This window comes from Ursus arctos, unplaced genomic scaffold (assembly GCF_023065955.2).
Source record: "Ursus arctos isolate Adak ecotype North America unplaced genomic scaffold, UrsArc2.0 scaffold_19, whole genome shotgun sequence".
In the NCBI taxonomy this organism is placed as follows: domain Eukaryota; kingdom Metazoa; phylum Chordata; class Mammalia; order Carnivora; family Ursidae; genus Ursus; species Ursus arctos.
The window spans coordinates 49,141,957-49,169,690 of NW_026622863.1; the positions used below are offsets into that span (position 1 = coordinate 49,141,957).

General features: G+C 44.7%; 1 protein-coding gene across 1 annotated transcript in view; it reads left to right on the forward strand.

Moving 5' to 3' along the window:
* Window positions 1-8,735: 8,735 nt before the first annotated feature.
* SAE1 (SUMO1 activating enzyme subunit 1) overlaps window positions 8,736-27,734 on the forward strand; it is a 74,042-nt gene continuing 55,043 nt past the window's right edge. Inside the window, exons 1-3 of the mRNA XM_026481974.4 lie at window positions 8,736-8,933; window positions 21,262-21,373; window positions 26,212-26,385. Of these exons, the coding sequence (XP_026337759.1) occupies window positions 8,836-8,933; window positions 21,262-21,373; window positions 26,212-26,385 (384 nt within the window). The 5' untranslated portion in view covers window positions 8,736-8,835. The remainder of the gene's footprint in view (window positions 8,934-21,261; window positions 21,374-26,211; window positions 26,386-27,734) is intronic.

Below are 27,734 nucleotides of genomic sequence, written 5' to 3' on the forward strand. Positions count from 1 at the left end.
AACTCAGCCGAAGTGTTTATTTCCAAAGGCTTATCCAACAGACACTTGATATAACTCTCTGCAGCATGGTTATTCAGACTTCCAAATGTCTATCCTGTGCAAAGAGGTTATTCGAGCCTGTCACGGGCATTTTCCCCTGGGATCAGAAGGTAGCGCAGCATAGTTCAAGAGTTTGGGATTCAGGACTTTAAAATGAGGGTTTTCGGCGTTCTGGGATCGAGCCCCACATCAGGCTCCTCTGCTGGAAGCCTGCTTCTTCCTCTCCCACTCCCCCTGCTTGTGTTCCCTCTCTCGCTGGCTGTCTCTGTCAAATTAATAAATAAAATCTTTAAAAAAATAAAATAAATTTTAAAAAAATAAAATGAGGGTTTTAAAAGACTCTTTTAGGGGCGCCTGGGTGGCACAGCGGTTGAGCGTCTGCCTTCGGCTCAGGGCGTGATCCTGGCATTATGGGATCGAGCCCCACATCAGGCTCCTCTGCTATAAGCCTGCTTCTTCCTCTCCCACTCCCCCTGCTTGTGTTCCCTCTCTCGCTGGCTGTCTCTATCTCTGTCGAATAAATAAATAAAATCTTAAAAAAAAAATAAAAAATAAATAAAAGACTCTTTTAGGGGCGCCTGGGTGGCTCAGTAGGTTAATCATCTCCAGTCATGATCTTGGGGTCCTGGAATCAAGCCCCATGTCGGGCTCCCTGCTCCACGGAGAGCTGTTTCTCCCTCTGCCTCTACCCCTTCTTCCCCTAACCCCGCCCCAGCTCGTGCTCTCGCTCTCTCTCAAATAAATAAATAAAATCTTAAAAAATATAAAAATAAAAAACTTTTACTAGTGGAAAAATTCAAACATATACAAAAATAGAGGGAAAAGTAAAACGAACACTCATGTACCTATTACCCAACTTCAAGAATTATAAACTCACCCAGGGGCTCCTGGGTGGCTCAGTGGGTTAAGCATCTGACTCTGGATTTAGGCTCAGGTCATGATCTCAGGGTTGTGGGATCGATCAAGCCCCCATCCAAGCTCCAAGCTCAGTGGGGAGTCTGCTCTAGATTCTCTTTCCCTCTGCTCCTCCCCTGACACCCTCCCCCCAACTCCCATAGCACATTCTGTCTCTAAAATAAACAAATAAATCTTTAAAAAATAAAAATAAACTCAGCTAAACTCAGTTCCTTACTCCTACTCACTGACCATCCCCCTGCTCTGCTAGTTAAGCACTTTTTTAGGTTTATTTATTTTTACGTAATCTCTACACCCAATATGGGGCTCGAACTCACAACCCTAAGATCAAGAGTCAGGCACTCCACTGAGCCAGCCAGGTGCCCGCCCCTATTTTTTTTTTTTTTAAGATTTTATTTATTTATTCGACAGAGATAGAGACAGCCAGCGAGAGAGGGAACACAAGCAGGGGGAGTGGGAGAGGAAGAAGCAGGCTCACAGCGGAGGAGCCTGATGTGGGGCCCGATCCCATAATGCCGGGATCACGCCCTGAGCCGAAGGCAGACGCCTAACCACTGTGCCACCCAGGCGCCCCCCCCCCATTTGTTTTTTAAGTAAGCCCTACGCCCAATGCGGGGCTTGAACTCAAGACTCTGAGATCAAGAGTCACAGGTCCCACTGACTGAGCCAGCCAGGCGCCCCTAATTGAAGTATTTTAAACAACCCTAATTGTTCTTTGGTTCTAGCAGGAAGGGCAGGAAAAGAATTGAAGCAGGAATAAAAACACCACACAGATCTTTGCTCCAGGGTTCTCCACCCTGACTGCATTTTAGAATCATCTGGGGAGCATTTTGTAAAAATCCCAATGTCTCAGCTCCACCCCAGACCAATTAATCAGTCTCTGAAGGTGGGGCCTGGGCGCTATATTTGCGGAAAAACTCCCCAGATAATCCTAATGTGCAGGTGGGACCGAGAACCACTTCCTTGGTTAAGGATGAACAGTCACCTGGGTGGAAGTAATTATGTCATTCTGAAACCCAGGGGCCCGATCTATTGAAACACTGCTCTCCACCCCCTTGAAGTGACAAAATTTCAGTTTTGGCAGCTGCTCTGATTAGCTGTTGCTGAAAAACAAACTGCCCCATGGGTATATATCCCATGGTCTCAACAGGGTCTCCAAGAGATGTTTGTACACATTGGTTTATAGTGACATTACTCACAATAGTCAGAAGGTTAAAAGCAACCCAAGCATCTACTGAATGAATGGATGGATGGATAAACAAAATGTGGTATATATTTAACAATGGAATATAGTCAACCTTAAAAAAGAAGATTGCGGGGGCGGGGGGAGCCTGGGTGGCTCAGTCAGTTGAGCGTCTGCCTTCGGCTCAGATCATGATCCCGGGGTCCTGGGATCAGCCCCACATCAGGCTCCCTGCTCAGCGGGGAGTCTGCCTCTCCCTCACCCTCGCCCCCAGCTCATACTCTTCCTTGATCTCTCTCTCTCTCAAATAAATAAATAAAATCCTTAAAAAAATGACCTCTAAGAACGGGAGATACTGTTAAGTCGACTGCAAAATGCAATCGGCCACAGTGATAATCAAGAGAACTTACTGAATCCTGTTGTTGCCATAATTATTTCCTTAGTTGGCATTATTTAACCTTGGGATTATTTGGAGTTAAATATAGAGGTTTTCAAGCGGCTCAGGCTTCTGGAATTAATGTTTTGGTTTAAGGAATTTGTACATATTTGGGCTTTTACATGCAGGAAGTGTTTAAGAGAATCTGGCCTATTCATTCTCAAAAAATTTCCCTGCATTAAGAAAAGGATAAAGAAAGGGGGGGGTAATCAGAAGGGGGAATGAAACATGAGAGACTATGGACTATGAGAAACAAACTGAGGACTTCAGAGGGGAGGGGGGTGGGGGAATGGGATAGACCGGTGATGGGTAGTAAGGAGGGCACGTATTGCATGGTGCACTGGGTGTTATACACAACTAATGAATCATCGAGCCTTACATCGGAAACCGGGGATGTACTGTATGGTGACTAACATAATATAATAAAAAATCATTAAAAAAAAAAAAATTCCCTGCATTGATTTTTTTTTTAAGATTATTTATTTATTTATTTGAGAGAGAGGGAGAGAGAGAGAGCGCAAGAAAGAGGCAGATGGAGAGGGAGAGGCAGACTCCCCGCTGAACAGGGAGCCTGACTCGGGCTGGATCCCAGGCTTGATCCTAGGACCCCGGGATCATGACCTGAGTCGAAGGCAGACGCTTAACCATCTGAGCCACCCAGGGGTCCCATGATCACGCAACTCTTGATCTTAGGGTCGTGGGTTTGAGCCCCACATTGGGTGTGGGGCCTACTTAAAAAAAATTAAAAAGACTCTGAGTAATCTTTACATCCAATGTGGGGCTCGAACTCACAGCCCTGTAGCCACTGAGCCAGCCAGGCATCCCCGTGATCTGGTTTCTTTCTTTTCTTATTTTTAATTTATTAGTTTTTTTAAAGAGTTTTTTATTTTTATTTTTTTTAAGATTTTACTTACTTATTTGACACAGAGAGAGACAGCTAGAGAAGGAACCCAAGCAGGGGGAGTGGGAGAGGGAGAAACAGGCTTCTGCTGAGCAGGGAGCCTGATGTGGGGCTCGATCCCAGGGCCCTGGGATCATGACCTGAGCTGAAGGCAGACGCTTAACGACTGAGCCACCCAGGTGCCCCTAAAGAATTTTTTTAACATTTTATTTTTAGGTAATCTCTACACCCAACTTGGGGCTCAAACTCACAAGCCTGCGATTAAGAGTCACACGCTCTACCAACTGAGCCAGCCAGACACCCCCATGATCTAGTTTCTTAATTGATGCCTTTATCCCCTTCAGTCCCCATGGCTCAGTCACCTGACCAGTCTTCATTCCTTATGTCAATACTTGGTCATTACTTCCTCCGAGAGATCTGTGACCCCACAGGACAAGGTAGTCCCCCAGGGTTTATGTATCACCTAGCACAGGGCTGGGCACAGAGAAGGTCCTCGGGGAACACTGAATGAAAGCATGTCGGAGAAACTCAATTCAGAAAGTGTTGGTAGAGAAGGGGAAAGAGAGGGAGAGAAAGAGAGCAGGGTGAGGAAAGAGAAAGATTGACAGAGTCTGTTTGCATGTGAATGGCTGCAAACCAGGTGGAGGGATGGAGAAGGAAACATTATAGGGGAAGAAGAAAGCACGAGCAGAGAGTTGGTAGGGGGCAGTATCCAGGTAATCTAATGCCAGGTAACAAGTGAGCCCAAAACTTTGTCCTGTAAATCAACAGCAATTGTTTATTTTGCTTACTGATTGGAACTTTGGGCGGGACTTGGAAGGAATGGCTTGTCTCTGCTCTATCTGGGGTGGCTTGACCAGCGGCCAGAGGGTCCAGCTCCAGGATGGCTCACTCACATGGCCAACAGCTTGGTGCCGGCTGTTGCCTGGGGCTGTTGGCTTCCCTGAGGGCACGGAGCTTTGGCTCCTCTCCACGTGGACTGCTCTTCGGGCTGTTTTGGCTTCTCCTAGCAAGGAGGCTGGGATTAAAAATCAAGCGTCCCAAGGAAGGGAAAGTGGAAGCTTCCATTTCTTTTCTTTCTTTTTTTTTATTTTACAGCTTTACTGAGATATTCATATAGCACACGATTCTCCTATTTAAAGCACAATTCAGTGGGTTTTGGTATATTGCATTATTAATTTTTTACAATGTGATTAAAAACATATATAACATAAAATCCACCATTTTAACCATATTTTAAAATTAAGTAAGCCCTATGCCCAGTGTGGGTCTTATGACCCGGAGATCAAGAGTCCCATGGTCTACTGACTGAGCCAGTGGGCCCTCCAGCATTTTGTCCATTTTAAGTATACAACTCAGTGGCATTGAGGACATTCACAATGTTATGCCATCATCACCACCATCTATTTTTTTTTCATCAGCTTTCATACTGACTTCTTTCACTTAGCATAATGTTTCTGGGACATGTCATAGCATGTGTCAATGCCTCATTATCTTTCTCTTTTTTTAAGAATTTTATTTATTTGGGGGCGCCTGTGTGGCTCTGTTTGCTAAGTATCTGCCTTTGGCTCAGGTCATGATCCCAGGGTCCAGGGATCAAGCCCTGCGTCGGGCTCCCTGCTCAGCGGCCAGCCTATTTCTCTCTTTCCCTCTGCCCCCCACCTCTGCTTGTGCTCTCTCTCTCTCTCAAATAAATAAATAAAATCTTAAAAGAAAAAGGATTTTGTTTATTTATTTGTCAAAGACAGAGTGTGTGCGAGCATAAGCAGGGGGAGGGGGAGAGGGAAGGGCAGAGGAAGAGGCAGACTCCCCGCTGAGCAGGGAGCCCGATGTGGGACTCAGTCCCTAGACTCTGAGATCATGACCTGAGCTGAAGGCAGACACTTAACCGACTGAGCCACCCAGGTGTCCCAAGCTGCTCGGTTCCTAAGGCCTGGATGTAGAAATTGGCTCAGCGTTCACTTTCATTTTGTTCTATTGATCAAGCAGTCACAGAGTACAGATTCAAGGACAGGGGACACGTATTCCCCCCCCCCTTCAATATTGTTGAAAAATATCAAAGGATTTGTGGGCATGTTTTATTTATTATTATTATTTTTTTAAATAAGCTCTACGTGCAACATGGGGCTTGAACTCATGACCTCCAGATCAAGAGCCGTGTACTCCACCAACTGAGCCAGCCAGGTGCCCCAGATTTGTGGACATGTTTTAAACTTCCCACAGAGTGTGTGGGGGTGGAGGAGTAAGGGTCAAGGAGATACCCTCAGGGAGGCAGAGTCAGAAAGAAGGAGAGGCTCCTGGGTGGCTCAGTTGGTTAAACAGTTAAGTGTCTGCCTTTGACTCAGGTCATGATCCCAGGGTCCTGGGATTGAGCCCCTCAATGGGTTCCCTGCCCAGTGGGGAGCCTGCTTCTCCCTCTCTGTCTGCCCCTCTCCCCCACCCCCCCTTCTCTTCCTCTCTCAAACAAATAAATAAGTAAACAAAATCTTTTTTAAAAAAAGAGAGAGAATGAACTTAAATTCTGGGTCACAGGGGCATCTGTGTGGCTCAGATGGTTAAGCATCTGCCTTTGACTCGGTCATGATCCCAGGGTCCTGGGATCGAGCCCTGCCTTGGGCTCCCTGCTTGGCAGGGAGCCTGCTTCTCCCTCTCCCTCTGCTGTTCCCCCTGCTTGTGCTCCCTTGCTGTCTGTCAAAGAAATAAATAAAATCTTTAAAAAAAAAAAATTCTGGGTCACAGCAGGTGCAGCCATCCTTTCTGTCTGGTTTTCCTGTGTTTTGTTATCTAAACTTTACGCTAAAGCTCAGCAGAAAGTTTACATTCTCATAATAGCCTTTTTCTGACTCCAACACTAAGTCACATGCTGTCATAGCTCTTTCTTCTTTTCCTTCACAGCACTTCACGAAGTTTCTGTTTATATTTATGTGACTGTTTTATCTCTCCCACTGGGTTATGACTGTCCCTAAAGCAGGAGTATGTCCATTTTTATCATTATTGTATCCCCAGGGCCTGGCACAAAGTCAAACGCGTAGTAGGGGTATGGTAAATATTTTTCGAGAGTAGTGAATAATTCTTTGGCTGATAAAATACTTCCTGTCTTCCCTATTAGCTGGTCAGCACAACACAGAGCAGATCCATGTTTCTTTTGTTCGCCATATTCATGCCCCTGTATTGTCCTCTTTTACAATGAATACAACTGTGTAAAATTAATGAGATATTGCAGAAGTGGCAGTGTGTGACTTCCAAGGCTGAATTATAAAAGATATTGCTGGGGTGCCTGGGTGGCTCAGTTGGCTATGTGTCTGCCATCTGCTCAGGTCATGATCCTGGATCCTGGGATCCAGCCCAGCGGGCTCCCTGCTCAGCGGAGAGTCTGCTTCTCCCTCTGCCCCTCCCCCTGCTCGTGTTCTCTCTCTCAAAAATTTAATGAAATCTTTAAAAGAAAAAATAAAATAAAATAAAAGGCATTGCTCCTTTCACCTTGCTCTCATGGATCACTCACTCTGGGGGAAGCCAGCCACCATGTCATGAGGACACTCCAGCAACCCGGTGGTTAGACTCACGTGGAGAGGAACTGAGGTTCCCAGCCGTCAGCCCACATCAACTTGCCAGCCATAGGAGTGAGTCACCTTGGAAAGGGATCTTTCATCACAAGCCATCAGATGACTGTAGCCCCAGCTGACATCTGACTACATCTTCATGAAAGATCTTGTGCCGCAACAGCCCAGACAAGCTGCTCTGAATCCCAGACCCACAGAAACTAGAAGAGATAATAATTATTTATTGTTGTTTTCAGTCCCTAATTTTTTACATAATTTGTTCCATGTCCATAACCAAGAGTAAGCATTGAGCAAACTTTTTTTTTTTTTTAAGATTTTATTTATTGGAGAGAAACACAGTGAGAGAGGGAACACCAGCAGGGAGAGTGGGAGAGGGAGAAGCAGGCTTCCCGCTGAGCAGGGAGCCCGATGCGGGGATGGATCCCAGGACCCTGGAATCATGACCTGAGCCGAAGGCAGACTCCTAATGACTGAGCCACCCAGGCGCCACTGACCAAACTTTTTTTTGAGTGATATTGTGATCTTGGATGAATTCCTACCCCTTTCTGAGTCCCACAGTTGTAATCTGTAAAAGGAAACGAAATATCCATCTCTGAGGTTCACAGAGTATGTACCTCAGGGGCAAGATCAGAGAACATAGTGGAAGCTTAATATACCACCAGCAGTATAACCTTCTGATGAAGCATGTAGGCCACACCACCTGGGTTTGAATTTTAGTTTCACTACTTCTAAGATATAAGACTTGGTTCAGGCTACTAACTTAACTTTACTGGACCTGAGACTCCTTAGCTCTGAAATAGCAATGTTAAAAAACCTAACTAATCTCATAAGGGTTTGAGAAAGATTCATGTAAAACGCATTTTAACTCCATGACAAGGCATTTTTTTTTTCTTTTTTCAGTGCTCTACCTAGCCTAGCACTGAGATCAATGGTTGACATGTAACAAGTGCTTAGTAAGTATTTGTTGAATGGATAATAGAAAGACATCTTGCCTAAGGAAAATAGGTATCAGCTAGTACTAGCCTACAAGGCCGTACAGGATGTTCCACTTGCTTCATCTATGATTTCACCTCTTAGCACCTGACCATTCTCCCACTCTGCTCCAGCCACCTTGCCCTCTCCACAGTTCCTCAGCTATGCTAGCACATTCCAGCTTCAGGGCCTTTGCACCGGCTGTTTCCCCTGACCGGAAATGTTCTATCTCCCAGTTATCCACATGGCTTGTTTATTCCGTCCCTTCAGACCTCTGTTCGGTATCACTTTCTCTGAGCGACCTTCTCTCTGGCCACTCCTGCAACCATCTAGTCCCATACCCGGCTTTATTTTTCTCCACAGCATTTATCATGGCCTGATTTCTAGTCTCTGGGCTCTCCTCAATGGAACGTAAGCTCCATGAGGGCAGGGCTTTGTCTATTTTATTCGCTGCTCTATTTCAAACACCCTCAAAGCCGGGATTTCAGCAGGTGCTCGATAAATATTTGATGAATTAACAGCCCCATAAATCAACACTTGGGTATCTTTACTCTCGGGGCGTTAAATCGCGCCATTTTGGGGCCAGGATTGGCTGGAGCCCCATCACGTGACGGGCAGTCCCGCCGGCCCGCCTTTGAGGCTGGGGAGGTCCACGTGGTCCCGGGCTCTAGGGGCGGGGCGGGCGGTGGAGGAGGTGCTGCGCAGGCGCTGTCCCTGGCGCAGGCGCAGAGGAGGCCCGGGCGCGCGGCCGGCGGCGGTTGGCGGCGCGTGGGGCCGGCGGGCGGTTGCCGTGGGCAGGACCTGAGTGCAGGCAGCTAGAGCCGGCGCCATGGTGGAGAAGGAGGAGGCTGGCGGCGGCATCAGCGAGGAGGAGGCGGCGCAGTATGACCGGCAGATCCGTCTGTGGGGATTGGAGGCCCAGAAACGGTCAGGGCCAGAGCGGCTTGTGGGACTGAGGGTCTGGAGGGGGCGTCTGGTCTGAGGCGTTCGCGGCCCTCACGGGGCCGGAGGGTCTGATTCGAAGCGAGGAGGCGGGAATAAAGTGCCCGGGGGTGGTGGCCTTCTTGAGAGGACTGGAGGGGTTGGTTAGGGGTGTTTCTGGAAGATGTGGGAAGCGGGGACCACCCAGGGTGGTGGGGAGGGTCGCTCCGAGGGAGTCCCTCTCCGAGGGACGGTGGGGGTATCCTGAGGACTCAAACTCAGGGACGCAGACGCCCGAAGGGAGTGGTGGTGGTGGGCGCTAAGGGAGTAGGAGGATGCAAGGGAAGCTTGAAGTGGGGGCGTAGTTCATTCATTCGTAGATTGTAGGAACCTGTTCTCTGTTGGACGCTGGGGAGACTGGCCCACCGAACACGGGCGAGCTTACGTTCTTGTGGCTTCGAAAGGGTCGGCCAGTTGGAAAGAATGAGGGTTTTTGAGGAGTTTTGGAGCAAGTTAGTTCAACTGAGAATCTTGAGAGGCCCGAAGAGCCTAAGGGCTGGAACTATCCGAAGAGGGTGCTTATGCCTAGGTACGGGGGTGTGTCTAGGGAGGACTGGGCACTAGGGTTGGGCATACCTTGGGTACTGAGTAGTTATCGGAGGGGATGAGGTCTTTGAAAGAGGTGATTGATTTGATCAAATATTTATTGAGCACCTGCCACAAGCACTGTTCTAGGCACTGAGCATATATTAGTTAACTGGATGGACTCCTTGCCCGCATGGAGTGTACATTCTGGTGGGAGAAACAATAAACATAAAGACATAATATATTAGGTAATGCAAGTGCCAGGGAGAGAAATACGGCCGGGTGCGAGGATCAATGGAGGATGCTGAGGTGGGAGAGCTGTTGTGATAGGGACGCCAGGGAAGGCCTCTGAAGAGGTAATATTGAGCCTCAGACCTGTATGAAGGAAAAGGAGCCACGTGGAAGAACTTTGCTAACAGAGAAAACAGCTAGTGTAAAATCCTGGAGGCCAGACCATGCTTGGCAAATGAGAGAAAGAAACAAGGTTGTTGGAACCAAATGAGGAGTAGCTTTATTTATTGCGAGTGTTCGTTAAACCCACTGGAGAGTTTTGAGCCTGGAATAAGGCGATCAGATTTGCATTTTAAAAGGATCTCTCTTGCTGTGGGAAGAGTAGGTTGAAGTGGGCAGAAGTAGAGATGAGAATCCTGGTTAGGAGACCCTGGCAATAATCCCCTTGGTACATAAGTAATGGTGGCTTTGAACTCTAGAGAAGGGGACAGATATATATTCTGAATGTATTTTCAAGGTGGGGGAGGGGATGGGATTTGCTGAAGGATACAGTGCAGGGAATGAGAGGCAGAACTCAAGGATGACGTTAAAGTTTCTTTGGTTTGAGCAGCTGGAAAGATGGAATTGGCATTTATTGACTGAGATGGTGGGGTGAGTGAAGAAGCAAGAGTTCTCTTTTGGGCTTGGGTTTTTAGATGGTTATTTATGTCACGGGAGAAATACATGAGTGGTTGAATTGAGAGATGAGGTCTGGTTGCGAGGGAGTTACGTGATGTGAGTCCACAGTATAGAATTAATTGATCTAAGGGTAAGGAGGGAGGCAGGTCAAGAGAATTTAGTTTGAGAGGTGGGAGCTTCTAGAATTTTTTGGTGAGAGAGAATGTGTGTGTGTCGGGGGGTGAGGTGAGGTGGGATGAACCTGAGTTTTCAGGCTCCTTTCAGGTGTGTGGGGTTTTATGCAGTTGGGGGAGGGTGCATTGTTAGTCATTAGTAAGTATTGGTTTGAGGATCCAAGGCATCTGAAGTGAAAGATTGGGAATTAAATGGTGAAAATGGGCCTGAGGACATAGGTGGGGCTGACTGATTTTAGGGACTGCCCTTTGAAGAAGGTTTGAGTGTTAGGAAGTCCTAAAGGGTGGGGAAAGAGATTCTAAGTGTATTAGAAGGGCTCATCCAGAGGGTTGGGGCAGCAGGTAGTTTTAAGGTGGGGCAAAGCTGGTGAAGATTAGGCTGGAATGTAGTGAGAGAACTGTCAGAGGGTAGGAATGATTCCTCTGAGGAGCAGTAAAGAATGGATGGGGGGGTGCTGAAGAGGAGATGACCTAAGGGACAAATCAAAGTCAGGGTATAGAATTCTTGGGAAATGGGAATTGTTCTGAGGGAGTGGAGAGGTACCGAACTCAGTGGAGAACTCCCTGAAAAGGATTGATTGAGGGTTCCTGAGAGGGAAGGAAGGGGTTATCTATAATTTGGATCTCTGTCTTTAGGTTAAAAACCTCTGTCTAGAGGTTAAAAACTGGGTTGTATCTTTCAGATACTGTTTTAAATTTTTTGAAATTAGTTACCAGCATTTAAAAATCTAGAATTTGCCACATTTGAGACTATTTGAGCATCAGAAGGAAAAAATTGGGGCACCTGGGTGGCTCAGTTAGTGGAGCATGACATTCTTGATATTGTTCGAGCCCCATGTTGGATGTAGAGATTACTTAAAAATAAAGTCAAAAGAAGGAAGGAAGGAAAGAGAGAGAAAGAAAGAAATTGACTTAATTTAAAAATAAGTACTTAATTTAGAATCCATAAGGCCAAGGAAATATTCAAACAAAGAAATTAAAAATTAGTTTGTTGCCTTTGGAAGTGATTATTAATAATGTGCTTTCTGCTGTGGTGAAATAAGAACTTCAGTGTGTCATCTATGAAGTTTTCCTGCTGACTGTCTTTTATTTTAGCCTAATCATGCTTTCAGAGAACAGAGGAACAAATTAAAGAACATTGAGGTAATGATAAGATGTCCAGGATGTGGGACATTTTATAGGACAACTGTCCTGATTCTATTCCAGAAGTCAATGCCATGGAAAAAACAAGGGAAGGGAGTGTTCTAGATTAAAAGAGCATGAAGAGGTGAAGCCAAATGTAAGATGTAAACCTTGACTGGATCCTGATTAAAAAAGAAAACTCCTAAAGAAACATTCTTTAGACAGTAGTGAAAATTTGAATATTCAGTCCTGTTAGGTGGTATTGGAGAATTATTTTCTAGATGTGGTAACGGCATGGTTATGGAGGAGAATGTTGTATTTTTGGAGATGCGTGCTAGAGGTGTGAAGTGCCGTGATGTTAGGTGTATGGGTAAAAGGCAAAATGATAACTATTCTTTTTACTTTGTGTGTTTCAAATTTTTATTGTGAGAAGTTGGGAGAGAGATGTGATTCTCTTCCCTCCCACCCCACCCCAGCCCCATGCCCTAATCTGGCAATTTCTGATTTCTGTCTTCTGTTGAAGAATAGAAAAGTCAGACCTTCTACATTGGTTGGAGCTAAGTAGAGACTGCTTCTGACATGGCACATGGGTTTTCTAGGGATTCTCTCTATTAGTTCAACTTCACTCATTTGATATAATTGCCTGGCCCCGTCAGCATGTGTCTTTGCATTTCTTGCTGTGATACATAGCTCATTTTATGGATGAGGTTCAAGGAAGAGAGCAGACTCCCAAGGTCATGCACCAAGTAAATAGAAGTAGGAGTTGAATTGAAGTCACTCACTTCAGGTTCATACCCTCCCCTGCTCCAGGTCAGTTTCGACTTTAGGGGCTCCTTCTTCCGGTCAAATTAGCGTAAAGGAGGGTGTTTAAGCTGGCAGCTGTGTATATTTTCAAAATGTGTGTTTCAGTAGTTTTTGCATTGCCTTTCACAACGTAGGCCTGTCTGATTTTTCTTCCACTCAACAGTAATTTATCCCGTATCTAAGTGTGAGGAAGGGAGGGAGGGTGACTGGAAAGAGCAAGGTAGTTGATAAGCTCCATGAGGACAAGTGTTTTATAAATGTCTGCTAATTAAAGGGGTTTGACTGGTCTTACTAAATTTCCAGCGCTTGCAAATTTGTAGACATTCAGATATATTTGTTGGATGAAATGACTGTACGTTGCAAAGACCTAGGAAGTCAAGAAACATGGGTTCAATTCCCAGTTCTGCTGACCAGCTCTCTTGACCTTGGGTCAGTCACACGGTTTGTTGGCCTTAAGTTCCACATCTGCAAGAAGGAGAGGTGAGTGTGACTACATTTCTAAGGACTCTTCCAACTCTGAAATTTTGACTTTACAAAAAAGGGACTTCAAAAATTTTCCTGTTTTCAGAGACTCATTATTCAGCAGTGCTGCTGTTCAAAAGAACTTCAGTTGGTTCCGTAGGCACACATTTGCCTGATAGTCACTGAGTCTGTACTGTGTTGTAGAGGCCAAACCTGATTGTCTCATATAAGGACCAACTTATTGTAGTGTTGATAGTGGTTGATAGTTGAGTTTGAATCTCAGCGGCAGAAATTCTTAGTTATTCAACCTTGGATGCATTTCTTCTCTGTGCTTTAATTTCCTAATTTCTCAAATGAAGATAATAGAATCTATGTTATAAGATTGTTGAGAATTAAATGGGATAATGCATGGAAGTCCCTGGCTGGGTCAGTGGGAAGAGGATGCAGCTCTTGATTTTGGGGTCGTGAGTTTGAGTGGGGTGTAGAGATTACTTAAATGAATAAAGACATAAAAAATGAGATAATGTATGAATAGTGCCTATGCTCAGAAAGCATTCAGTAAATTATAGCTACAATTATTTGACAAGCATAAATCGCGAGCAACAAAAGAAGGGAAGCTATATAGGAAATATGCTGAGATAAATAAGGCAAATGTAAAGTAAAAGTCAGTGGGTTGAGTGGTGACTCCAGAAGGAAGAGGAAGATTGTAGGGGGAGCGGTCTTAAGTTCTGTTTTGGATTCTGACAAGTCATTGAAGTAAATGTAATGAACGGGCAGTTAGATGGAGCAAGATTGTAGATTTAAATGAAAAGTATTTTACTGTTAAGTGAAGATGAGTTTACCTTCAAAGGAGAAAATGGTCTGATCTGCCAAATGCAGGTGCCTCACCATTTATCTGGTTGCACAGACCAGAAACCTAGGAGTTCTTTATTTATCTCTGTCCCTTATTGTCCAATCTGTTGGCAAGTCCTATCAGCTCTGCTTCAAACTATCTCAGCCACCTTTCTTCATTTCTAAGTCCAAACTACGCTCATCATCTCTGATGATGAGACCCCTCTGGTCTCCTCTGTTCCACTCTTGACTGTTTATAATCCAGTCTCTACGCAGCAGCCAGATTGATTATAAAAAAAAAATCAGATCACAGCCAGTTCTCTGCATAAAGCCTTCCAGTGATTTCCTCTTATATTCAGAATAAAATCCAAAGTTTTTAATATCCATTGCCTTTCGTGCCCTGCCTTGTCTGATCTTGCCTACATCTCCCTGGCTCACTTCATTCAAGCTCTTGTATCTTTCTGTTCCTCAAATATGCTAAACCTCTCTCTGGCCTGGAGACTTTGTGCTTACCCTACTTGAAATAGTCTTAAAACCAGATTTTTGTATGACTCACTATCACACATTAGACTCTCAGTAAATGTGGTTCAAGTGTGAATTTGGTAGTCTTAGGAATTCTTAACCATGAGTGGAATTCAGTTGGCTTGACTTAACTTGCAGTATGTATTGTGAATTCAAAGATTGTGATAAAAAGGCTCTGGTTCCTTCCTTCTCAGAAATTTAAAAGATATTCCTGTGGCAGTAGAAGGTAAGGATGAGAGAGCCTAATCAGCAAATATATATTTAGAACCTATTGTGTACAAGACAACATGGAGGAGACATTGAAAGAGGAAAAATCATAGATTGTGGTCAGAACTGTATTCCTATCCCAGTTCTGGCCACTCACGAGCTATGAGAGCTTGGACACCTTTTCTGAGCCTCAGTTTTCTCCTTATTCTAGGCCGACTTGAATCCTTTGCTATGGAAACGTGATGGCCCACTCTGGGGTCTGTGGAGCCCTTTGGACTTTTAGGGCGAGGAATGCATGCAGTATTTAGGGTGTGTATGCTTTTTTGCCCAAAAGAAACATGGTGAAGAACCATAATCAAAGTCGTTTTTTAAAATTTTAAGTAGGCTTCATACCCAATGTGGGGCCTGAACTCAGGACCCTGAGACTGAGTCATGTGCTCTACCGACTGAGCCAGCCAGGTGCCCCAATAATCAAGGTATCAGTGAAGTAGTATATGTAGTGTGCCTAGTTCCATGCCTCAAACCTAGTGAGCCCTCTGTAGATGGTAATTACTGCCATCGCAGTTACTGGTGGACTATATACGTAATATGTTGCAATGTTATTTTATGTTTATTTGTGGTATTGAGAGGCAATGCAACTCGGAGAGCGCAGACTTTGGAGCAGTATTTCCTGAGTTGATGCCTGCTTTGCCATTTGGTAGTTACGTGATCTTCGGCAAGTTCTTTAACAACTCTGTCCTCAGTATCTTAGTTTTCTGTTGCTGCTGTAACAATTACCACAAACTTAGTGGCTTAAAACAATACAGATTTATTCTCTTACGGTTCTAGAGGTCAGAAGTCTGAAACCAGTTTCACTGGGCTAAAATCAAGGTACTGATAGGGCCGTGTTCCCTGCGGAGGCTCTAGGAGAGAGTCTTTTTGCCTGACTTTTCTCGCATGTAGAAGCCACCTGTGTTCCTTAGCTCCGTGGCCCCTTCATTTCCAAAGCCAGCAGCATAGCATCTTCTGACCCTTATGCCTCCCTAAGGACCCTTGTGAATACTTGGGCCTACCCAAGGAGTGATCCAGGTTAATCTCCCCATTTCAGAATCTTAATTTAATTACACCTAAGGTCCCTCTGTCATATAAGGTAATTTATAAACAGGTCCCAGGGATTAGAGAGCTTGGGCATCTGCAGTGGTGGAGGGGGTGGGGATGGACATATTTTGTCTACTACTGCTTTCTTTCTTTCTTTCTTTCTTTCTTTCTTTCTTTCTTTCTTTCTTTCAAGATTTTATTTATTTGACAGAAAGACAGCCAGCGAGAGAGGGAATACAGGCAGGGGGAGTGGGAGAGGAAGAAGCAGGCTCCCAGCAGAGGAGCCTGATGTGGGGCTCGATCCCAGAACGCCGGGATCATGCCCTGAGCCAAAGGCAGACGCTTAACGACCACCCAGGTGCCCCTACTACCGCTTTCTTAGCTGCAAAATGAGAGTAACTGCCTTTCAGGCAGAGTTTGTTTTATTTTTTTATTTTTTTATTTCTTTATTTGACAGAGAGCACAAGCAGGGGGAGCAGCAGACAGAGGGAGAGGAAGGCTCCCTGCTGAGCAAGGAGTCCGATGTGGGGTGCTCGATCCCAGAACCCTGGGATCATGACCCAGGCCAGAGGCAGATGCCCAACCGGCTGAGCCACCCAGGCACCCCTTTCTGGCAGAGTTAATACACATATATTGCTTAGAACAGGGCTTGGCATACAGTAGCGGCTTAGTAAGTGTGACCCTTTATTATCTTATTCTTTCTAATGGCTACCTAGTTTTCCATAGCGTGTGTGCACCAGAGCAGTGTGGCCTCAGAGCCCACCATCTGAATCGCTCTCCCTTTTTGCCCTTATGAACTAGCTGATTATTAGCCACTTCCTAGCTGTGTATCCTTGGGTAAGCTAGTGAACTTCTTTGTGCCTGTTTTCTCAGCTGCAAACTAGGGATAAGAAGATACCAGCTCATGAGATTGTCATGAGGATTAAGTAACATAATACACGAAAAGACTGTGTGCATGTGGTGAGTCTTCAATAAATGTTAGCTATTATTATTTTATTATGGACCAGATTTATGAAATTCTGGTGATGGACACTTGGGTTTCTTTTTAGTGTATTTATTAATCCAGTACTGTTCGAGTAACAGTATACTAAGTGCCAAGCACAGTCATAGATGCTAGGGATGTGGGGGTTTCTGGAGCTTACATTCAAATGCAGGAGGAGGCAGTCAACATATAAACAAAGAGTGTAATTCCAAATAGAAGAGAGTGTGGACATAAATTTGAATGAGGTGGCCAGTGTGAACTTCTGCGATGGTGATAATTGAGTTGAAACCTAAAAAATTGACTAATACCAAAGTCCTAAGGCTGGAGCATGGCTGTTTGCAAATTAGCAGTGGGAAGAGTCTGATGAGCCTGAGATGGGCGCCGTTCACACGACTTTGGGTAAGGAACTTGCATAGGGAACCCTTGAACGGTTTGAGCAGGGAGGGGCATAATCTGGTTTAAAAGATCTCTTTTCCTGAAATGGGGACAGCAGGTTGTTGGGGGCAAGAGTGGAAGCAGGGAGACCAGGTCTAAAGCTGTTGTAGTTCTGGAGGTGAGAGATGGTGGTGGCTGTGGAGGTGGAGGGAAGCGGATGGATGCTGGGAATAGGTCTGTACATGATCTTGGTGCACACCTGAGTATTTCTGCGGGATTCATTCCTAGAAGAATTGCTGCATCAGAGTATGAATAATAATAATAGCTGACATTCATTAAGTGCTGACTGTGTGCCAGGTGCTATGTGAAGTGTTCTTCATGTAATTGAGCCATATGTTAGCTGTAGGCTCAGGGCCTCTAGCATGGTTAAAGATTAAAAATACAGGATATTCAATGTTGATGGCAGCTGAATTAAACAAAACTCCCAAGCAGGGGCACCTGGGGGGCTCAGTTGGTTAAGCATCTAATTCTTGGTTTTGGCTCAGGTTAAGATCTCAGGGTCCTGGGATCCAGCCCTGAGTTGGGCTCCCTGCTCAGCAGGGAGTCTGCTTCTCCCTCTCCCTCTGCCCTGCCCCAACACTTTCCCTCTCCCTCCCTCCCCCCCTCTCTAAATAAATAAGTAAAATCTTACTTGGTGGGGGTGGGGGGTGGGGAGAGAACCTCCCAAGCAGTGAGAGTCTAGAGCTCTGTAGGAGATAGGGATTTTGGAGAGACCACGTGTCTAAATGTGATTTTTGTCAGAGGCACTTACAGGTTGCTGTGCTCCAAGAGCTCAGAGGAGGGAGTGCTCACTTGAGTTGGCTGTGGCAAGAGGGACTTTCTGAGGAAATGGGATTTGAATTGGGGTTTGAAGTCTGGGGGAAAGCTCAACTATGCCTAGAGAGGAAGAGAGTATATTTCAGGTGTGTGAAACGCTGTGATCTAAAGTTGGCGGTGGGAAATGGAAGGCATGTCTGGGAGGGAGGAATCTGGTGCTGGTGGGAGAAGCAGCTGGGGAAGTGGAAGGGAGACAATACCGAAGGCCTTTAAAGTGCCAGCTTTAGAATTTTTCTCAGATTTTTTTGAAAATCAGGATCCCACCTATCACTGAGCCCTTTTGGGTTTTTTTGTTTTTGTTGTTTGTTTTTTAAAGATCTTCTGCACGCACGAGTGGGGGGGAGGGGCAGAGGGAGAGAGACAAGCAGATTCCCTGCTGAGTGTGGAGCCCAACAACGGATGGATCCCAGGACCCTGAGATCACAACCTGAGCCCAAAGTCAGACACTTAACAGACTGAGCCACCCAGGTGCCCCTTGTTTTTTGTTTTAAGTGGGCTCCATGCCCAGCATGGAGCCCAGGGTGGGGCTTGAACTCAACCCTGAGCTGAGCTCAAGAGTCTAATGCCTAACCGACTGAGCCACCCAGGCGCCCTGTCACTGGATGCTTTGGTAATTAAGGTAATGGGATCGAGAAGTTCAGTAAGTCCAAGTCCACTATATGCCAGGGATTATGCTAAATCTTTTGCACACACATTTTACCAGGTTGTCAAGGAGATTAATCGACATGAAGTCAGAATTGGTATCACCATTTTACAGATGAAGAAACTGAAGTTTAGAGAGATTATGCAGCTTGTCCAGATCACCCAGTTGGGAAGTGGCAGAACCAGAATTCAAACCTAATTCTTCAGACCTAGAGGACGCATGTAGTGATTGGCAGTGCCCATTGCTGAAGGAACAACAAAGAGAACAGAGCCTAAGAAGAATTTAGTGGGTCCAGGCATTAGGAGGCACTTGGTATTGTTTGAAGATACAGCTTCCCAGGGGAGAGCTGGGCTATTCTAGTTGTATCCTTGAGGTACTGGAGCAGCCAAACAGGACAAAAACCCCAGAACTTGGCAGCCTGGAATTCCAGGTGGGGCAGTGTCAGGGCCAGGTGAAGGGAAGCCTTGTAGACTAACAGTGACCGCAGAAATCTGGAAGGTACAGCTAAATGCAAGGGGGCTCAATCTTTCTGATGTCAAAAGGTTTGGTTTGTGTACTGTATTCTTTTTGGAAACATTCCCTATTAAATGTGCTGATTCTGGAGGGATGGGAGCTCCTCTGGAAAGTCACATAGCTTTTCTTCCTCCTTCCACCCACTGGTATAATTATTACCTTGCTTGTGTCTTGTAAGCCCTCTTTCCAACTCCCTCCTATTTTAGTGAAGTGGAATTGTCACTTGAAAGGCTTGTGTCTGCTAGCCTGTGATTGGCAGTGGAAGGGCCCCATAGAGGAAAAGCCATAATGGAGAAGCTGAGACCCAAACATACGCCTTTGAGGGATATATTGCCAATATTCTCCCCTTTCCCCCATTTTACCCTTTGGTTATATCAGTGGAAGAAATCCAATATCTGCTAGTATCAGAAATCAATGCAGGACCCTGTTTTGTCAGCCACCATCCTCGTTAGAGATCTCTAGTCTAATGACATGCAAGTATCCATAATTACTAGTATCATTTTTAGAAGAGTTTCTGCATGTTCTCTCTAATACTAGTACAAGTTGAAAATTGACTCATTTCGGGACGCCTGGGTGGCTCAGTCGTTAAGCATCTGCCTTGGGCTCAGGGCGTGATCCCGGCGTCCTGGAATTGAGCCCCACATCAGGCTCCTCCGCTGGGAGCCTGCTTCTTCCTCTCCCACTCCCCCTGCTTGTGTTCCCTCTCTCGCTGGCTGTCTCTCTCTCTATCAAATAAATAAATAAAATCTTAAAAAAAAAAATCGACTCATTTCATAAATTAAGAGCAAACTCATTGGCCACCCAAACTTGAATTTATTTGAGATTGTTCTTAGTTCTCACTAATCCTTTTCAGTGTGAATAGTCATACATTTACTGCAAAAATATTAATGGGTTTGATTACAGGGTGCTGCCTAAGATCCTGATGGGGTTTCATAATACATGATATAAACTGTTCCTTTTTTCAAATCCAAAAGATTCTGATTCTAAAACCCTTCTGGTTAAAGGATTCAGATATGATACCATAGACCTATACTGCCTTCCACTGACTTCAGAGTTAAGTTCAGGCTTCTTTTTTTTTTTTAAGATTTTATTTATTTTAGAATGCACGCACAAGTGTGTGGAAGGAGGGGCTGAGAAGGAGGGGAAGGGACAAGCAGAGTCCGCACTGAGAATGGAGCCTGTCTGGGGGCTTGGTCTCACAACTCCCAAGATCAGGACTTGAGCTGAAATCAAGAGTCAGTTGCCCAGCAGCCTGAGCCATCCAGGGCCCCCTACGTCCAGACTTTTTGAGACAGCTGGACCTCTGACTACCTTTTTTTAAGTCTCATCTTTTGTCACTTTACAAACTAGAATGATCCAAACACTTTCCAAATACACCCTCTTTCATGCCGCCCCTTTTTTGCTTGTGGGTTATAGCCTAATAATACCCCTTTTCACCTTTTCTTCTGCTGTCATACTAGTCCAAGCCTTCTTTCTCGCCTTAACTGTGACACTCTACCCCCTCCAAGAACCCACCGCCCCCCCCCCCCATGACTTTCTGTTGTGCTTAGAACAGAATTCAGCCCTTACAGTGCCTGTAAGAGCCTTCATGATGTGGGCCCTGGTTCTGTCTGTGACCCACCTCCTACTGTTCTTCCCTTTGTTCACTGTTCTTCAGCCATTCTGTCCTTTCTGTTCCTGAAACATGTACTTGCTCTTCTCCCAAATATCTGTATATTCATCCTTAATTTCATTTTGATTTTTGCTCAACACCTTCTCCGAAAGATCTTCATGATCAGTCTGAGTAAAATAGCACCCTCCAGCATTCTTGATCTCTATCCTGCTTGATTTTCATCACTTTAAGTAAGCTCTACGCCCAACATGGGGCTTGAACTCATGACCCTGAGATCAAGAGTCACTCTACCGACTGAGCCTGCCCGATTTTCATCACTTTTTGACATATCCTATATCTCTATCTCTTCCATAAAATAAAAGCTCAGGAGAGCAGGGATTATGTCTGTCTTGTTCACTGCCGTATTTCTATACCTTGGAGGGGTGCATGGCATAGAAGGTGCTCAAGAAATATTTGTTGAATGAATTGTTCTTTGCAGGATGGATTAGAGCCTGTCTCTTTCCTAGATTTGAGTCCATGATGCTTCCATGCATTTAATGAAAATCAAAATTACTTCACTGTTATTTTGACTTGTTTTGTTTATCAATTCAGTGAAGCTTCCACTATTCTCTGTCACCTGGTTAACAGTGTCTGTCTTACAGGCTGCGGGCCTCCCGGGTGCTTCTAGTCGGCATGAAAGGACTTGGGGCTGAAATTGCCAAGAATCTCATTCTGGCAGGAGTGAAAGGACTGACCATGTTGGATCCTGAACAGGTGAGATGTTTGGCCACCTCATCATTCTTCCTTCACGGTCTCGCCTCTTCAGTGTAAAACACTTGGAGATTTTGTGAATTCCTGTGTGCCCCTGCAGGGCTGTGAAAGGAGGGCCGGCATTAGTGGAGCTGTGGCCTTTGGCCTCACGGCACTGGCGTGGTCCTAGGTGGTCGACCAGTGAGACTCCTGTCTCCTCATTGAGCTTGCCTGTCTGTAAAGTGTAGTTCCTGTCTCCCTTGGAGGGTGGCTGCGAGCAGGAGAGGGATAGTGTTCCACTTTGTACCTATAAACTGCCTACATGACTAATTAAAATTGCAGAAATGCCTTAGGGCTTTGTTCTGGTATAGCTAGCCTTCACCCCCAGTGATTCTGCTTTAGAAGGTCTGAGATGAGGCTCGGGAATATATACATTTGTAAGCTGTCTCAGAAGAGCTTCACTGTAGACGGTTGACAGCCGTTAGTTTGGACAAACAGTGGGTCAGAGAGGATGGATGCAGACTGCTTAGCATGGTGCTTGCACACAAGGAACGTCTGATAACTAATAACTATAGAACATACCATTTAATTGATAATGGTCACTCCCAACTCCTATGTAGCTTTGTCTGAGCAGTTTCTCCAAGGTGAAAATAACTTCTTTCTCTACATTCTTATGCTTCAACGTTTTAATTTTCTTTTATAGAAAATGTCAAATATATACAGAAGTAGCGTAACATTTAACACCCCACCTACCTGGCTTCTACAGATAACAGTATTTTTTTTGGTCTGTATTTTTTCCCTGTGTTTTTTTGGACAGTATTTTAAAGCAAATTCTAGAAATCATGTTGCTGTTGTTTTTTAAGGTAAAATACTTGAAAGATTTTGTCATCACATGATACTGTTTGTGTCTTTGCTTTTATGTAATGAAGGTGCTCAGTAACTAGCACACACAGTAAGGTAGAAGCTGGGTTGCAAATGTTGATGAAATTTTTTAGAGCTCATCTCGTTTGGGTTTCAGGAGAAAAGTAATATCAGGATTTAAAAAAGATTCTCCTGAAATGAAGAGAAGCGTGGGTTGGCTCTAATATCACAGTCACAAATTGACTTTTGACTTGAATTCAAAACCTCCTAAGGAAAGAAAATTCCTGCAAGCAAACTGCCCCATTTTTAACCGGCTGTGCACTTGCAGTTTTGACATCTCCCCAACCACAGTGCCACCTAGAGGCGTTTGGAGGGAGAGTTTGTTTGCAGGGTGGAGAGGGTCAGAGCCAAGAGAGCTAGGGAAGGATGGTTTCTAAATGGGGAGGCCCTCAGTGTGGGAACACGAAACCAGATGGGGATGATGACTTCCTCATCTGGTTGGGAGAGTCTGAGAATGGGGAACAATGATATAATACTGAGGCGTGTGTGATGGAGTTCTGTCACTGCCTCAGGACAAGTGCTGGGTGCTGCCTGATGTTAGAGTGAACAGGCTGACTGTTACCCTTCCGTAATCACTTTGAGGACTTACAGTGCCTTCCACCTACCTTCCACTGCAAAGCCTAGTTCCTCTGACTGGTTTACAAGGCCTAATACAGTGATTTTCAATCCCATCTGTGCTTTGAGTATTTGGGGGAATTGTTTAAAAGTTCTCCAGGTGAGTCTAAAAATCAGGGACGGTTGAGAACCACTGGGTTAATGTAACCTGGGCTTACCCAGCCTGACTCCCACCTCTAAATTGATGGACACTCTTTGGTGGTTCTGCCTTTCACAATTTGGTTGTGCTTTTTTTTTTCCTGACTAGGAACATCCCAGGGAGATTGTGATACCTAGTGCAAAAGCTCTGGAATCTTGCAGACTTGGACTCAGATCCCACCCCTACAAGCTGGGTGAGAGGCTTAAACTCTCAGGGATGCCGTTTGCTCAACTTTTATTTAATTTTTTTCCTTTTTTCATTCTTTATTTTTTTAGTAATCTCTGCACCCAATGTGGGGCTCAAACTCAAAACACTGAGATTAAGAATCTCATGCTCTACCGACTGAGCCAGCCAGGCGCCCCTCAGCTTGCTCATCTATAAATCAAGGATGTTCATTCCTGCCCTTCAGAGTTCAGAGTTTTTTATTTTGTTTACATCAGCAAATATCCAAGAGTACCTGCTGGCTAACCTATCTAGATACTTGTCATACAAAGATCCACAAGACTTGGTTCCCATTCTCAAGGTTTCTTTAGAAACCTTGAGCAGGCTCAGAGCAGGCTCCCCGACTCAGGTTGTGGTAGGGGGACATGAAAGGCTTCCTGGAGCTGTGATCTTAGCTGAGGCTTAAGGAACAAAGAGATATTTCTTAAGTTGAGGGGCTGTGTTTTAGGCGGGAAACAGTAGTGGCATAGAACAGCATGGAAATAGAATATAGCAAGCAGTACTATTTGGCGTTTTTAGGCGGGAAACAGTAGTGGCATAGAACAGCATGGAAATAGAATATAGCAAGCAGTACTATTTGGCGTTTTTAGAATGAGTGGTGGGGGTGGGTGCAGGTTGTAGTTAAGGTCCAAATCGTGAAGGCCCTGTTAGTGAGCCTTGCTGTGAGCTTGTACTCAATCCTCTGGGTGGTGAGGATTCATTAAAGAGTTTCAAATGTGGGACGGTCAGTTTCAGTTTCAGTGACCTGGTCAATCTCATGCCTTCCATAGATCACTAGTTACTGTATATGATTTGCACAAGGTACAGGGCAGAAGACGACTTAGAAGGCTGCCTTAGTAGTTTAGGTGAGAGATGAAAAGGGTCTGAGTAATAGCACTCGTGATAGAAAAGGCAAAAAGCACACAGGTGAAAAATACGAGGTGTAGAATCAGTAGGACTGTATAAAGGACCATAGAGAGGCAAGGAATCACTGTAGTAGCAGATACTTCCTGAGGGTGCTGGACACTGTTCTAAGAGCTGTAGTTGTATTTCGTTTAGTCCTCACAACTCTGAGATGTAGGGATTGTCATCCCTGTTTTACAGATAAGAGAATGGCCGGAAGGGAAGTGAATTGCTGGTCTACCCAAGGTCATAGTAGTTGTTGGTACGACCAGGACTCAGAGAGTCTGACTCTTGGTAGAGCCCATGCTCTTAGCCACCTCAGCAGGTGGCTGTTACCAAGGAAATAACAAGAATATAAAGCCTGGGGTTTCTGGCTTAAATAATTGGGTGGGTGGGTGGTAGGCTCATCAATAGACAAAAAAATAGGAGTTGAATATGAGTATTCAGGGGAAGTATCTGATGGGTAGTTTAATATAAGACTCCGATGGATCAGGAAGCAAACTGTACCTGTAAGAACAATTTGAGAAATACCAGCAGAAACTGAAAGTAGTGAGTTTATGGAGCTATGTAGAGCAAAAGGATGAGTGATTGTGAGATTGAATCCTGGGAACACCACCCCCAAGAGGATCCACGTAGAGACTGGGTGTCCAGTGAGGGAAGAGCAGAGCAACACTAATAGAGTGATTATAGTAAGTGTACTGTTTTTATTAATCTCATTTTGCATGTGATTCCCATATACTAGCTCAAGGTCACAGAGTGAAGTTGTTGAGCTAGGATTTGAATCGAAGATTTGAATTCAACCTGAATTATTCCAGAGCCTTGCTCTTAACCACTGTGATGTACAGCCTCTCAGTATGTAATGAGATCCCTGAAGAAGTAGGACAGGATGGGTCAAGGACACTGTTAGAGGGCTGGCCTTGAGTGGGAGGAAGACCAGGTCATTTTCTTGGAAGAAAGGTAGTAAGGGAGAAGAGTATGTGCTGTGGATAGTTGGCTGGAGGAGAGGAGGGAGATTACTTGTGTTGTGTCTTGGTGAAGATAGCAAGGTCATACTGGAGATCAATCGTTAACTTAGATGTTTGATGTGTGAAGAAATGCTGTGAACAGAATGGCATCTGTAATCCTGCTGGCAGCTGGCAGGTAATTTTATTATCTGTCTTCGAGGCTCTCCTCTGCTGACAGCCAGCCTTGTGGGTGAAATCCTCCTTTGGCTCCAGTCCTACTCATCTCTCCTCCTTTCTGAATTTTAATTGTATTAAGAGTTTATTTCAGGCATTCTTAATTGTGTCTAATTTTGGCACTGGTCTGATTTTATTTATTTACTTATTTTTAAAGTTTATTTTTTCTAGTAATCTCTACACCCGACCTGGGGCTTGAACTCAAGACCCCAAGATCATGGGCCGCACATTCTTTAGACTGAGCCAGCCAGGCATCCCTCACTGGTCTGATTTTAAATGAGCTGTAGGCAGGGACTACATCCTTTATTGATTTATTTTTTAAAAAGATTTTATTTATTTGATAGAGCACAAGGAGCAGGAGTGGCAGAGGGAGGGGGTAGAAGCAGGCTCCCCGCTGAGCAGGGAGCCAGCCTCAGGGCTCAGTCCCAGGATTCCTATCCCAGGATTCCGGGATCATGACCTGAGCCGAAGGCCGATGTTCAACCGACTGAGCCACCCGGGTGTCCCAGGGACTACATCCTTTAAACTGCTATTGTTTGTCTCCAGATGCTTAAAATTGGGAACACGGTAGGTATTTGGTAAATTCTTACCACTAATTATGTCATTCTATTAGCAGTTACAAATGTAAGTGAAAGAAGAAAGTGTGGACTTTTCTATTTAGAGTGAATTTTCTTTATAAACACAAGGGGGTGCTCTTTAACTATCAACGCCAAGAAAAAAGTTAAATGTCTCTAAAGCCTCTGAAGGAATGAGTGTAGGGAGTCTGTATTAGGGAAATTCCTGAAGGAACAATAATACAATTAGATGGTAGATATTTTAGTTATCCTTTAAAATGGAAAGGTTTGTTGTTTTTGAGAATTTGTTTTCCCCCCAAAATTCAAGTATTAAAAACATATTATTCCTAGGTATCGCCAGAAGACCCCGGAGCTCAGTTCTTGATCCGTACTGGCTCTGTTGGCCGCAACAGGGCAGAAGCCTCTTTGGAGCGAGCCCAGAATCTCAACCCCATGGTGGATGTGAAGGTGGACACTGAGAATATAGAAAAGAAGCCGGAGTCATTTTTCACTCAGTTTGACGCTGTAAGTTTCATAAAGAGTGTAAAATCTTGAGGCTCAGTACGTTGCCTTCGCAGTCTCAAGTCTGACATTGCCTTAGCGTGTGTGCCTTACTAGCGCGCTGCCTTGCCATGTTGAATGTGTTGGTGGTAGATCCAGTCTGTTGGATCTGCTGTAGCTGTTTGTGACTTGCTGTCTGCTGGTTTCTTCTTTGGGCATATGTTCCCTTAGACCAGGTTTCATCATTGGTGTTTTGTACTCCTTCCAGAATCTTTCCATATAGCTTCGATACATTTTACTGCAAGTGTTTTCTCTGGAAAACAAGTTGGTGGTTAATTTCTGTAGTAGAGGAATTTTTTTTGTTAGAAATACCAAACTACAGCTTGTGTTTTGTCTTAAAAAAGAGCACACCTGATTTTGGTCTATGTCTGTCTCTTTCACACAGCCACTTTGACCATGTTGCCATGGATAACTAGACAAATTCACTGTAGTTATAAGCCAAATGAGGCATATCCAACCTCATTTGGTTTCACTGCCAGATCTATGCAGAGGTGAAAGGATAAGTTAAATTCTGTTTCAGCGTCTATGATCTTTCAGACATGGTGCCCTGTACCCAGGAAAAGCTAAACAAATGTTGGATAACCATGAAATAGTCACAGATGATCTACTTGTTTTTTAAATGAAAGGCCCATAACACGAGAGGTTAGAATTTGGGCTGGGTAGTTTGTTTTTCCACACTGTTATATTTCATATGTGCATCTGTTCAAATATGTGCTTGGAATGATGGATCATCTGTGTGTTTTGTCTTTTTTTTAATTTAATTCATTCTATTTTGTAACTCCCAAGTATTGGAACATTTTCTGTTTGGACATAAGTCTTCTCTTCATTTCTTTATCCATAGTAACCACATTTGGTTAATTCTAGGTGTCCCTTGCATTTCTAGCACTTAGAGGGTTTGTGAAAACCGAAGTACCAGGCCAGTTGGTTATATAAAGCATGCGCCTGGGGTGAGGATAAATGCCTCCTGGGCCACATGTGACTGGGCCTCTTAGGTTTTACCCTCACTTTTGACTCTGCAGGGTTCCATTTGGTCAGTGTTGCATGTTCAACTGTGGCTGTCTTGCCTTTTAGATTTGATTTTTTTCCTTGGGTGTTTTCTATGTTCAGAAGAAAACATGTGCAGTTTAGAAGTTGTCTTCATGACCCTTATCACAAAGGTTTTCCTGAAAAGATGGTGTTTTATGCAGTAAAACTTAGCTATTCCCAGTACCTCCACTTCTTGGAACACAACCTAGAGGCCTCAGAGCAACACTGATAATTCCATTGAGTGAATCACCGGTTCATTGTCTACGTCTGAATGGAAGGTCACTTGG